Source organism: Sciurus vulgaris (assembly GCF_902686455.1).
Source record: "Sciurus vulgaris genome assembly, chromosome: 2".
NCBI lineage: Eukaryota > Metazoa > Chordata > Mammalia > Rodentia > Sciuridae > Sciurus > Sciurus vulgaris.
In genome coordinates this window covers 23,489,290-23,504,190 of record NC_136462.1, presented here as the reverse complement: position 1 = coordinate 23,504,190, position 14,901 = coordinate 23,489,290, and the positions used below count along the sequence as shown (strand labels likewise).

General features: G+C 38.8%; 1 protein-coding gene across 1 annotated transcript in view; it reads right to left on the bottom strand.

Annotated features, from left to right (window-relative positions):
- The window catches only part of GTF2A1 (general transcription factor IIA subunit 1), a 37,044-nt gene extending 25,542 nt beyond the window's left edge, over positions 1-11,502 (bottom strand). The window contains exons 1-2 of the mRNA XM_079128061.1: positions 11,043-11,502; positions 7,206-7,307 (exon numbers count right to left, since the gene is read on the bottom strand). Coding sequence (XP_078984187.1) covers positions 7,206-7,307; positions 11,043-11,072 — 132 coding nt within the window. The 5' untranslated portion in view covers positions 11,073-11,502. The remainder of the gene's footprint in view (positions 1-7,205; positions 7,308-11,042) is intronic.
- Between the last annotated feature and the right edge of the window lie 3,399 nt (positions 11,503-14,901).

Sequence of the window (14,901 nt, the reverse complement as noted above, 5' to 3'; positions counted from 1 at the left end):
AAGTTAGCAGGGTGTGGTGGCCTGCGTCTATAATCCAAGCACTCAGGAGGCTGAGGCAGGAGGATCACAAGTTCTCAGTCAGCCTGGGCAACTTAGTGAAACTGTCTCAAAATGAAAAATAAAAAGGGCTAGGGATACAGCTCAGTGATAAAGCACCTCTGAGTCAAAGTGGTCTAACTACTGCATCCTGGACCACACAATAAAGCTTCAGTGATGACAACAAACATTAATTACATTTTATGTGTAGCTAAGTGCCACATATCATAGCTCACCTAGGTTCACCAGTCAATGACTTAGGTCTTATTCTACCCTAAGACCCCATCAATATTGTGAATTTCCCTTCTAAGCAACGCTTCAATCTATTCACACTATTGTAGCCCTGGTTCCTCCCACCAGAACTACTGAAAAGGGTACTGATATAGTAACAATTCACTGAACTTCTTGCATCAAAGTCATGCATTCTACAAATAATTACTGATTAACTCCTATATACCACACTATTACAGGCATTGAGAAAAGACGGTGGACAAATATGACAAAAATCCTTGACTTCAGACAGCCTATATTCCAGTGGAAACTTGTCTTTCCATCTAGCCTCTACTAGATAGGGTTCTCAAAATGTGGTTCTGAAGCTAACAACATTAGTATCACCAGGAAGTTGTTAAAATGCTAATTCTTAAGTCCCATCTCAGACCTAATGCACCAACAGCTCTAGAGGTGAAGCCAACAAGCTATTTTAACACACTATGCCAGTTATTCTGTTGCTTGTTAAAGTGAGAATAGCCACTTTAAAATAAAGATTGCAACCCATTAGTGGCTCATAAAAAAGAAACAAATAGAATTTATTTTTGTGATAAAATCAAAACTGAAAAGAAAATGCAAAGTAAGAAATGTTTTACAGATTTATGTAATGCTTGATCAAAAATTTTAAAACTATATTTAATCAAAATGTTAAATACTATTATTTTTTAAGGACAGTACTAGACAAAAGGTGAGAAAACACTATTCTACACCGTTACCAAGGTGAACGTTCTAAACTTTACAAATATATCTTCTACTTAAAAATGGTACCTATGGCAAACTATGACCTGCAACTACATATCCTACAACCTGGAATACAGTAATCCCTTCTTACACTTAGGGAGTATGTTCCAAGAGTCCTAGTGGATGTCTGAAAGCATACTAAGCCTTACATAAAGAAGTTTTCTCCTATAGCTACAAACCTATGATAAGGTTTAAATTATGGAATATACACAGTGAAAGACCAAAAATAATAAAACAGAATGTCAAGACGTAAGTTGCGTAACTGTCATCTCTTCCTCTCAAAATATCTTACAGTACTGTATTCACCCTTATTCTTGTGATGATGTGAGATGATACAATGCCTACCTGATGAGATGATGGGAGATGAATAACATTGGCATTGTGACACAACAGGTACCACATAAGGGTTATCCAAACATATACACTATAGAAGATGATCTGATAAAACTGAGCCATCCCCTAAGTGAGTAACGGATAAGTAGCATATATAGCATGGATACACTGGGCAAAGAGATGACTCATGTCCTGGGAACTACCAAATTGGCTGGAGAAAGATTTCATCATACTACCTCAAAACAACATGCAATTTAAAAGTTACAAACTACTTACTTGTAGAATTTTCCATTTAATGATGACTACATGTAGTGAAACACTGAGCTGGCAGAGTGGTGCATACCTTGATCCCAGCAGCTCAGGAGGCCAAGGCAGGAGGATTTTGAGTTCAAAGTCAGCCTCAGCAACTTAGTGAGGCACTAAGCAACTCAGTAAGACTCTGTCTCTAAAGGGCTGGGGATGCTGCTCAGTGGATAAGGCCCCCTGAGTTCAATCCCCCGTATCAAAAAAAAAAAAAAAAAAAAAACCCTGAAAAATCAAACTCTGGATAAGGGGTCACTACTATACTGATATACAAAAGCAGATTCCTGGGTTCCATTTGACAACTCTATTAAGTCACACTCTACAGTCCTGAAAACTTGAATTTTAGCTAGCACCTAAGATAATCCTCTCACTCTAAAGAAAGTCCCTTAGCATGGCATTACCATATGTCAAATGTTACTATAACTTAAACTCTATTTTCTAACCATACCAAAACATCTGAAATTTCCAGAATACAGTATGTGTAGGGTATTTCCCGTGTTTAGCTATCTTCCCTCACAATTACCAAAACAAGACAGATGCCAAAGTCAGTTAACCTCAAAGAAAAGCAGTCACTCACTGTATATTAGAGACATCTCTATTTTTGTACTTATCACACTGAGTCTACCTCCTATATTAACGTAATATTGATATGAACTACACAGACTATCTTACTCTGCAGATCTGAAAAATGATTATATATTTAATAATCATTTCAGTCATTTAGTATTTTTTTCAAAGAAAAAAAGGAGAAACAAACTATTATTTTCTAGGATAGCCTATCAGGATGCTACTGACATTTTAGGCAGAGCAATTGTTTATTGTGAAGGACTGTCCACAGGAAATGTGAAGGGAATGCAATATTCCTGGCTCTTGCCTGCTAAATGCCAAAAGTGTCTAAGAGTTATCATGACACACAAACATGGTCCCATACATTTCCAAAAGTTTTGCTGGGATTGGTTGTGAAAGCCTACTGAGAATCAGTACTTACCAAGTACCATAATACTGTTCCAATATGAGGAATATAAAAATAATGCTATGTAAGTACAAATACTAAGCCTAAACATCAAATAATGTAAAGTTTGAAGGAACTGAATGTTTAGTTTCTCTTCAATTTCATTTTTATATAATTTTATTTAGCAAAACATCCTGTTACCAGGATGTTAACAGGATATCAACTGTTAAACAATACTGACATTGTTTTGACATTAGTAATCATACTACTGAAGACAATCAGGAATACTGAATTGTTATTTATGTATTTATTTTACTAAGAATACAGGAAGAACTCTCTCCATCTTCCATTTTTTTTTTTTTTTTTTTTTTTTTTTTTTGGCGGTGCTGGGGATCGAACCCAGGGCCTTGTGCTTGCAAGGCAAGCACTCTACCGACTGAGCTATCTCCCCAGCCCTCCATCTTGCATTTTTATAGTACTCCATTTCCCCTCAACAAATAGTTATTTTTCTGGCAGCCCTACTTCAGCAATCTTTGCCCAGTTCTCTAAAAACTGACTTGCAGAATATTCGTTTTCTGCTTCTAAAATGGTTTCAGATGTGCATTTGTATAAATGTTGACTAGACATCTCCAACCAATAGTAGGCAGAACTAGGATATAAACCAGACTCCATTGTCTTAGGTCTGCATCCCATCTCTTTAAATTTTACAACCTAGGTACTTTGTCTGCCTCGCTCTAATTCTAGCTCTAATCTAAACTCCTAACCTCTTAGCTACACTGCTGTACTCAGAGCAAGTAAATAACTCTGAAAAGCACCTCTGACCACCCATCACCGACCCATGATCTAATCACATCTTTGGTACCTGCATTCTTTCTAGTCAATATTATAAACGTCACAAGAGATAAAACGCCTAGTTTCACATCTCTACCACTTACTAACTTCTTGTCAAATCAGTCTGAGTCTACTTTCTGATCTTACAAAATGTGATGAACCTCACAGTATACAAGGCTAGAAATTCTAAAGAATTCTCCTATTTTTCATAAAACATCTAGCGCCTAAAGTTAATTTTCTGTGCTACCAAGAAATGTGAGGGAAATACAGCTTTCACAAGAGTAAATTAAGTGGAAAGTAGATTATTATTCCATTTATGGTATTCATACCTAGAGTAAATCAAGTATCTAGATATAACTAGTAAATCAAGTATCTAGATATAACATCTGGAACAGTGTTTCTTACCTGGAGGTGATTTTGTTCCCACTTCCCTAGAGATCTGGCAATGTCTAGTGACATTTTTAGTCACAAATGAAAGGTGCTACTGGCATCTAGTGGGCAGAAAACAATTATGCTGCTAACATCCTACAATGAATAGGACAGCCCTGTAACTATGAAACAGTCCAAATGTCAACAGTGCCAAGGTTAAGAAACCTGAACTAGAAATAGGCAAACTTAATTCCAACTGAAGAAACCTTGTTGTTTCATTAAAAACAAGGCCATGTAGGCTAGGGTTGTGGCTCAGTGGTACAGCACTTGCCTAGCACATGTGAAGCCCTGGGTATCATCCTCAGCACCACATACAATAAATAATATAAATGTATTTAGTCCATCTACGACAAAATATATATATATTTAAAAAAAAAAAAACAGGCAACATTTCATATGATACTTGCTGTTTGGATGTGGGAAGGTCTGACAGTTTGGAAATCAGGATAATTTTATCATTCACGTTGAAGAGAATTTCTAAACTATCTTTCCCATCTAATCACTTACCAATCTGAAACATTTTACATTCAATTATGGATTTACTAACAACTATATTTTTGATACCTTCTCTATTTCCCATAATCCACACATTAAAGTAGGCCTATAGTGGTTCAATAAATAATCTTAAGAATTGGGCTGAACTTTTTTTGGTGTATATCATCACTTTTCCTGCATTACTATGCAACTCTTAAATCACATGGATTCTCATTACACATATTAATCCATAATGTAATTCAACACAACATCCTTTATAGCCTATGCACTCTCCTGATAAGAATTTGTGAAATGGCAAAAAAAAAAAGCATGGGAGGAACTAGAACTAAATGGCAATGTAGTTCATGAATCATAAAAAATAAAATTAATGTTAGTTTTACTAACAAGACTGTCTAAACTTGCACAATCCAATATGGACACATATTAATCCATAATGTAATTCAACACAATATCCTTTACAGCCTATACACTCTCCTGATAAGAATTTGTGAAATGGCCAAAAAAAAAGGATGGGAGGAACTAGAACTAAATGGCAATGTAGTTCATGAATCATAAAATATAAAATTAATGTTAGTTTTACTAACAAGAATGTCTAAACTTGCACAATCCAATATGGTAGTCACTGACCACATGTAGTGATTTACATTTAAAAAACTAAAATAAAATTTCAATTCTTCAGTTCCTTTTTAAGTCCATAATAGTCACCTGCAGCTAGTGACTACCATCTAGAACATAAATGTAGAATTTTTCCATCATTGTAGAAAGCTATATTGGACAGTGCTGGCTAGCTGTTAAATCTAGGGCACACTGGAAATTTTGATATTCTGAAGAAATTCAGTGCAGAGAATTAAAATAATGAAGAGAATTTTTCTTTTTAACTTCTTGATTCTATCAAGAACAGTAGGAAAAAAATCAATTCTCCAGATTTTCCATGTACAAGCAAGAGTTGATAATAAACAACCTGAACTGACCACGACACTCTGGCCTAGGATAAATTAATATTTTGGACTGATTTTCTCCAACTAGAAAAGTTATACCTTCCATGTAAGGTCACAGAACTATGATGACAACCATTACACGAGTGTAACATTAATTGTAAAAAAAAAAAACACACCAGCTACACTATGGAATCAAAATAAGCTTGTTCTCTCATTATTCATATCCCCAAGATACTTTATGCTCTTCGTATAGTTTATACTGTTCTTCCAACTCATGTCTCATAACTTGGCATTCATATACTTGCATTTTTAGACACTTACTCTTCACTATTAATAAATCTTACATTTCTCTCAGGGTAAATATTTCATTTTAAACATTTAAACGTCTCATTTAAACATTTTTTTTCCCTTCCACACATGAGCAGATTCTTACTGAATACTCTAGAGAAGTTACTCACAGATGCTTAAACACACTAAGTCATATTTCAACACTACAGTAAAGATGAGATTTGTTTTACTTAATGAGTTGCTAAGTTTCAGCCTCTACACCTCAGATGAATGCATAAATAAGATCATAACAAATCTTCCTATTTGCTAACTGTAATTATGTATTCAGACATAGCTCTAAGAGCTCAATATTTAATTCATAAAACAGCAAAATTAACACTTTTTGATCTTTGGACCCATTATCTCTTTCAAAAATTATCAAGAATCTCAAAGATCTTTTGTTTATAGTCTATTTATTAATTTATTTAGAAATAAGATCCATCCATTACATGTTAACATAAATAATATTCTTTTTGAAAATAATCACATTTTCCAAATAAAACTGAGGGTGAGAAATGATTTAAAGAAAAACCACTGTGTTCTCAAATCTGCCTCTACATTTGCTTTGTTGTTTTGGTTAAAGAAAAAAATATGTCCTCCTACAGGTAAGTAGGTGGGATAGGAATAGGTATTTTAAGTAACGTTTTCTTAAAAGTTCCACAATGTAGAATCTGAAACTATACATCAATGAACTTTGGGAACTAAAAGTTGAATGAATTATGCAGATCTTTCAAATGTTAACAGATTTCATTACGGAATATCAAGCAATCAAATTTCCTAACATCAACACAATACATGAATAGATTTCATCAGAATAGGAAGTATGTATAAATCATTTCTGCTGCAAATGAACAATTGTGTCAAGGAAAAGCATGGGTGCATTTTAGATATGAGTTAAGCTGACCAACTCTTTGCACAGAACACAAATTTTACTTGAAAAGAATGACAGAAAGTCTGTGTAATTTTTCAGACTTAACGTAAATACTCATTTTTTAAAAACCTAAGTACTTCTGTTTAAATCCAAGAAACAGAAAACCAACTCCCACATAAAATGTATTATAAATCTAACATTTGGCCCACATAAAAAATTTGATCGAAGAACTTAAAGTTCTTTTAGGGAAGTATTTGAATCTTACAACATCAATTTTAGAACCAAGTACATTAAGACCACAAATTATTTAAAAAACAGTTCCAGGCATGTCAAGTAATTGAACTATAAAATGTAGAAGTTAGCCACTCAATGCCAATAACTAAAGGTACTGGGCAGGCATTGTGATAAGCATTTTATGTAGCTACTATATTTAATCCTGAAATCTGTTTAAGGTTAAATACTACCAATTCCTATCTTAGCGTGAGGAAACTGAAATACAAAAGTAGCTTGCCCAAGTTCAGAGAAGACTGGATGGTAGAGTTGGGATTTAAAATCACCACCCATTCACTTAACTATACTTGAGCAAAGTCAAATGTTCATCCTATGGAAACATTCGGTTTTGGATGAAGAGAATCTTAGTGGGGAAAGTATGAAGAGTAAAAAGAGAGAGAGACAAACTCACAGTTTTTAGTTCCATCAGGACTTGTTCATCCACTCCATCATCCAGAAAGATGTCTCTCACATCATTAATAACATCTTCAATCACAGATCTATATAATTTAGGCTTTAAAGGAAAAATAAGACTCTTGAAAAAGACTGTTTTCAACAGGTTAAAAGGTTCACAGATTCAAAACAAATTAATCAGTCATCTTGTCAACTATCTAAAACTTATTTTAGAGTATGTTCAGAGATATGGCCATCCTAATAAACATCATAATAAACTATATTTGATGACTATACATTAGAAATATTAAACTATGTAATACAATTCATAAACAGCTCTTACACATACAAGATCCACACAATTTCAGTTATAATTTCCCATTTTGTAGTCAAAAGACCTAACATGATGCTTAAAAATGGCTTCATGGCTGCTTATGTCTGGTTCCTTTTATTCCATTCCATGTTTTATACCCTGTTATATCTCACAACCTTGCCACTAAGTCTTAAAATACTTTGGAAGGCCTCATGTCCAGTCATCTGACAGGCAATAATGAGCATTCAAGTTTAAAGATCACCTCACTTCCATTTTTTGTGACCCAGTTTGTACCTTCAAGCTATACCATTAAACTATTTATATACCCACAATTACAGGTCTCAAGGTCCCAGAGGAGCAGGTACTGATTCTTTTCTCATGATTTCTCTCCTCCTCCTGCCTAGGTGACACTGCAGAACAGAACCATGAACATCCCTGCATGTTCAGTGTAATTATTATTCCCATTATCATTGCTAGTATTAAGTGTGTTGGGGGGGGAGGTTGGATGGAGGTGTTGGTTTCCAGAAGACTGAGTAAAATGAAAACAAATGTGAAAGCATTTTAAAAGGATTTTTAAGAACCAAAAGGAGAGAGTTAGAACAATTAATAGCATAACCTTCATCCTATGGGGGTTCACACAAAAAGAAGTTCTGCATGTCAAATGGTAAGCTAGATGTCTCCTTATAACTCTTACACATTATCAAATTGTTAAAAGTTAACAATCTTTTTTCATTTAATGCTTTGTCATTATTTGTGTTTTATACCTTGCTTAAGGTAAAAGTTACTGGCTATCAATAAAACCAAGGGTTTGCTCTCATATGCAAACTTTGAAAGGAAATAAAATGCTTTATTAGCATCTCTACCAGCGATACTGTTATCACAAGGGAACCTTCTAAGAAAATATGTCCTTCCTAGCCAACAACACTAGTTTGTCCAATACAATGTACCTCAACCATTAAAACCTATTCATTCCTTTTCGTTATAACCAGGACAATTCCAACATTCTTAAGTGTTCAACTCACTAATCTATTTCTATAATGCCAACTCTGCCTCAATAAACTTTATTAATCTGTAAAAAGGGAATCTCTCTTGTTCTGCCTTACTTTTAACATTCTTCTTCTATATAAAGTATATCTGACTATGGATTATCTTATTCATAGCAATTTAACTACTGATTTACATCTATAGAGTTCTTTCTACCAATGACTTCTCCAGACATTACACGCAAGCAATGTAATTTTAAACAGGTACGATATATCAATTATTTTTCCAGGAAAAAACAGATATTTTGATGTTTCTGAAGTCAGTTATCTTAAAACATTTTTGCTTACTCAGACATTTACAAGAACAAATCTGCTTTCTTCCGGTACTTCCTATTTATTCATTCATGCTTTAAGATTTTCCTTTTGTGCCTTAATGGAAAACCTGGGCACTTAACCAGTTAATTCAGAAGCACTATGGATGAAAGAGAAAGGGAAATGTGTAGTCTGTCACAGAGTATATGCACATAATTTAGCAGAGAGGTTTACAATTTGAAAAAGTTCTCAAAATACTTGTTTTGTAAAAGTATGTGGGTGTACAGGCATTATTTGAAATAAGCAATTTCTAATTTATACTTAAATTTCTGAACTTCACGTGAGCCAAAGTTTTTATTATATAGAAAGCAATTTGGGTTTGTCCTGATTTTTTAAAAAAACAAATATGCAAACTTCAAAACTGGTGCATTAAGAGTGTCATGAGTTACATCATCAAGTGATTAATTAGAATGTTCCTTTAGAAAGTGTTAGTCCTTTTATGCAGTCTTGGAAAGTAAATTAATTTTTATACTGGGTATCAGGTTAATATCCAATGCAATAAAAACGCCACCCACTTAGAATTTTAATTTCTTAAAATACAGCTTGCCATCTCACTCTTATTGCAATTCCCCTTACACACCAGTGTACTGTGGACGTAAAATCCTATGTGGCAGCTTTAATCACTTGTCTATTTCTTTGAAAAGCTTTGTTTCTAGGATAATTGTAGGAAAACACGATGAAATATCATAAGATATAGTTCTAACATATTTCCTGACTACTTAACAGTCAACTATCAAACCCAAGCAGCCCACTTCAATTAGCGTTTAATATAGAAAAGCGTTTTAAAAATTCCCGACAATAAGACAGACACCTTTCAAGAAAAATAATCAGGTCATGTGATTTAAAATTATTTTTGAAAAAATCTGAAAGATAAAACGAGAAACAGTAGCTGGGCATATTTCACTTAACAAAGAAAGCAAACCCTAGGTGCTGCAACCAAACAAAAACCTGGGGGTCTGAGAGCAGCCCCGGTAGGATGCAAAATTACAACGTCAGAAAAGGACCTAGAAATAAACAGAGCTCTGCACGCGACCGCCTCTCGCCTCGGGAGCACGCACCTCCCAGCCCCGCTCTCAGCAGCTCTCACTATTTAAAGCCGGATCTGGTGTTTAAATGGAGAGGCGGTGACGTAGGCCTGAAAAGCACCTTCCCATCCTGGCAGAGTCTATATTAGAGAGCGGCAATGGCTCTATATAAACAGGGCAGCCAAAGGGAGGAGGACCACAAGGCTCAGGGACTGAAAGGCAGGGTAAGCGGCCGCAGCCATGATGGATCAACCCGAGTCGCCAACGGTACTGTGTCGGGCGGCCGCGGGCTTGTCTGCGGCATTTGGGATCGGGCAAAAACGTGTTTTATTGTCAGAATAAAAATCAGAGTTGGGTGGACTAGTGATCACATTGCGTTGGTGACTGAAAAGGTTATTTATGTGACTGCTTTTTGCAAACCTACGTGATCGCGAGTAACCAAAAAGGGACAAGCGGGAAGTAGGCAAATTCCAAGGCGAAAGCGGGGGACACTTGGACCACTGTAGGCTTTTTTGGTTTGTTTCGGTGCTTTTGCTAGTCGAAGAGACGATGGGGCTTTTGCTTCCCCTTCGCCATTTTACCCGTGCGGAAGGAACTGAGATAAGTGCTTTTCAACCTTCGTCCTTTTTTTTTAAAAAAAAAAAAAAAAAAAAAAAAAGGTATAAAATGGCCCCAGAGATGGTTCCCAAAGCACAACCGCCAGAGAAACCCAAAGTAACCCTCGAAGTAACCGTCAGGGGTCCACTGCATTAAAGTGGATCGCGGTGGGTCTCTGGGGCTCGCCCAATTCCCCAGGCTCGGCTCTGGCTGCGCGGCCCCTCCGGGGACGCGGCGACTCGCTCCCGCCCGCCCTCCCGGCGGCGGGGGCCGGGGTCGGGGCCGCGCGCCCGCCCGGGCCCAACCGCCTGCGCGGCCCGGTCCGCCCGCGGAGGCCCCAGGCCCGCCGGCACCCCCGCCCTCCCGCCGCCGCGAGCCCTCGGCGCCCCCCCGCGCCCGCCGCCCGGCGCCCCAGCCCGGTCCGCCCGAGGCGGGAAGCGGCGGCGGCGGCCTCGCGGGCGGCGGAGAGTAGAGGCCGGGAGTCGCCGCCGTCCCCGCCCCCGCCCGGTCCGGCCGTTGCTACCGCCGGAACGAAGCCCCCGCCGGCCACCGAACCACGTCCTTACCACGGTGTTTGTATTTGCCGAGTTCGCCATTTCCACACACAACACAAACAAGAGGGGAGCAACCCCGAGAAAAGATGAAAACAAAACCGAAAGAAAAAAAAAAAAAAAAAAGAAACCAAGACCTGGAGGGTGACCCAAGCCACCGCAAGACTGGGGCAAAAATTTAAAACAAAATCGATCCCGAAGGAGTAAGGGTAGCGGTGAGACTAGGAGGAGGGGGGTACTCCTCCGGGGCTAAAAACCTCGAGAATCGCCTTTAAAAAAACCACGACCCTTCTGGGGTCCGGGGGGCGTTGCCCGCTCCCCACCCCGCGGCAAGGAGGGAAACCACCACCGGTCGCCGCTCCCCGCGCCGCCGCTGCCGCCACCGGCTGCAGCTCCAGCCGTCCGGTCCGCCTGCTTCTCCCCTTTATATAGCGAGCCAACAAGCTGCGCGAGCCGCCGCCGCCGCCGCTGCCGCCGAGAGACAGGGCGGAGGGGGAGGGAGGGGCGGAAAGGGCGGGGGCAGAGTGGGCGGGGCCGAGCGCGAGACACCGCGAGAGCCGCGTGCGCAGGCGCGCCGGGGCGGAGGCCACCGGCGGGCAGTGTCGTCACGCGCCGTGAAGGGTGCTGGGCGGGCGGAGGCCCGGGACTGGAGTAGTCAAGGCCGGCCTCCGCCTCCCTTAGTCTCTCGTAATCACGTGGTGGGCACCCAGGCGGAAGTTTCTGACAGCCCTTTGCCGAGGACCGGTTTTGAAAGCATTGCTGGACAAGGCGCGAGTTCTAGCCACACCCGAGTTCAGAGCTAGCTGAAACCGCCCCCCGTCATACGTTTCAGGGTTGTTCCGCCCTGAAGTAGTTAGGAAATGTGGCAGCGGCGGTGGCGAATGCCTCGGTATTAATGGCTGCGAAGGAGGGCCGGTCACGTGGCGCGGCTTCCGGCCTCTGGCGCGCTCGGACTCGGGACAGAGTTTTAAATGCGGAGTCATCTCTAGATTCCTGAGCTCAGATTACGAGCATCCTTTCGTTCGTGCCTGTACCAGAGGCTGGGCCTTTGGCATGCAGGATTGTGTGTTTCTAAAGCGAATGAAAGCCTATTTGTGCTGGCTGTTCCCACATTCTAGAATTAGAAACCCATGGAGCCCTTTTGTCTCTAGAGCCCTGTTACGAAGTCTTCGGCTTAAGTGTCCCAAAGGATCGGACTCTATTATCCCAGGTACTTTAAATTATTTCTTCCGGGCGTGGAAATGCCAAAAAGTAAAACTGGATTATTACAGCACAACTTTCCTTATTTTTTAATGCTATTTCCAAAGAACCGTGACTCCTCAAGGCGAGCGTGTAATGGCTAGCCACATCTGAAATACATATCCTTGACCCACCAACTCACATAGTCTCTTGCTGCAAGGAGTAGGCAGTTTGTCCATATCTTGGGGTGCAATTCCATAGGCGTTTGACCTCCGCCATTCAAGTGAATCCTGCCTTTTTCTCACCATTTCATGCAGAACAGAGAATGCTTGGTTTAGAAGGCAGAATTCACAGTACCTAATTTCTCCATTCTAGGAATTTTAAGAAACATAGAATGTAATCAGGAAATGTGAGGGAGTTTATACTCAAAAGACAAAGCAAACCAAAGTTCTGTGCCAGCGAAACCAGATTTGAGAACTATCAAAGACATCCTACCAGAGAGGAAAAGATATAGCCTACCAGGAACTCAAGGAAATAGAGAAACAGAGTACTTAATACTCAGAAAATAGGAGACGGTAAATAAAGTTGTGAATGAATGGTAGAGGATGTCTATTAACTTGGAGACTGAACACCAATTCAACAATTGCTTGGCAATTCTCTGCAGAGTTGCCTGGTCTGGAGCACTTAAAGAAAAAAAAAATTCACAGGAAATCAGTGTTCATAGTGTGTGAAGTTACAATTCTATCAAAAATTGTGGTGCATTTAATATTAAGGTGACAGCCTGAAAAATTACACTAAACAGTAGCATTCCTGCCAAGTCTTACTGCATGTTATTATTACTATTTTTTTGTTTGTTTGTTTTTTGCAGTGCTGGGGATTGAATCCAGGGTTTGTGCTTGCAAGGCAAGCTCTCTACCAACTGAGCTATATCCCTAACCCCACTGCATATTATTTTAAGGACTTTTTGTTTCCTCTTTATGTACATACTACCAAGTGTTTACACACGGAGTCCCTCACCTTCCACCTATTTTTTCTTTCCTGCCACTTGGTATTCCTAACTAAGTGGTCAGGCGTTTTTTGCCATCAGTTAAACTTAAGAACACTACAAACAGGACCTGGAAGTAAATCTGTGAGATTTTTTTCTACAGAATTAATCTTCCATACCAGAAGTGATGAGGCGTATGTTCTGTTGGGTCTGATTTGTGATTAATGGAGTATTATTGGATAAAAGACCTCTTTAAAAACCTTCAGACTCCCTAGATAATGAGTCTGTGTCTTTTACACCTTTTAGATTGCAACAATGCCTAAGCACTTGATTAGTATTTACCCAGATTTCTTCCCTTCTGCAGCCCATGTACCTGACTTCTGGTGACCATCATGGATTCCATTCCAATTTATTGGGCTTCCAGTTCCTCTTTTAGCTGTAATATACCTTCAGTCACAATACATATGTACCAGTTTAGTTTCAGAAAGTGATATTTCCTGCTCAGGTATCAAGATTGTGAGCCTGAATATTTGGAAGCTACAGCTCTTTGTTTTACAAAACTGAAAATTTGTAAGCAGGAAACTATTCCTGTGTAAGACTAGATCTAGCATCATATTTAAATAGTTTTTATCTGAACTTCTAATTCTTTGTTCCCTAAAACTTAAGTAGCTTTTAATTTTAGCTGCTCTTTATATAAAACATACTAGATTTCCATTTTACAAACTCATATTTTGTAGCAGCTGTGTATAAATAGATACATTATGATTTTTCCCCCCTTTGGGATGAATCTTTTCCCCTATCTTCAAAATGTTTATATGGGAAGATAAAAAGTTAACTCCTTTCTTTTATGTATGTTAATATACTGTCTAGACACTGGATAACTGAAAAAGAATAGAAAACAATCAATACATGAATAGTGATGTACTCTAAACAAAATGATACCAAACCTTGATGTCCAGGCATTTAAATATTTATGAATATTTTAGCAATAATATCAAGAAAAAAGTAAAAAATGGCTGATCATGGAAAGTGGCTTAAAATAAACCTTGTAGCATTCCTTTACCTCCATTTCCTTAAATAATAAAAAAGTAATAATCTAATACATTTAAAAATCACACAGCTCTTATATACTCAGCAAGTGTACTTCAGGAGAACTCTCAGTGAAAAAGCTTTGTTTCCTTTTTCACCTACTACTAATCCTAATGAAAGTCCCTATTGTAATGTATAATGCACAATGGCAGCATTTTTTTTTTTTTTTTTTTTGCAGTGCTGGGGATTGAACCCAGGGCCGCAAGGCAAGCACTCTGCCATCTGAGCTATATCCCCAGAATTTTTATCTTTTCTTTGGGAGGTGGGTAGGTACCACTGATTGAACCAGGGGCACTTAACCACTGAGCCACATCCCCAGCCTTTTTATTTTTTATTTTGAGAATGATCTCACTAAATTGCTTAGGGATTCCCTGAATTGCTGAAGCTGGTTTTGAACTTGCAGTCTTCCCTCAGCCTTCTGAGTTACTGGGATGACAGGCACATGCCACCACACCTGTCTCTACAGCATTCACTTAAGTTATTAAACACACTGATTTTTTCAATTTTACCAGAACAATTCTAATGTATTCAGATTGTACCTGGGCAGTCGGTAGAGTGCTTGCCCTGTAAGCACAAGGCCCTGGGTTGGATCCCCAGCACCCGAAAAAAAAAAAAAAAGCC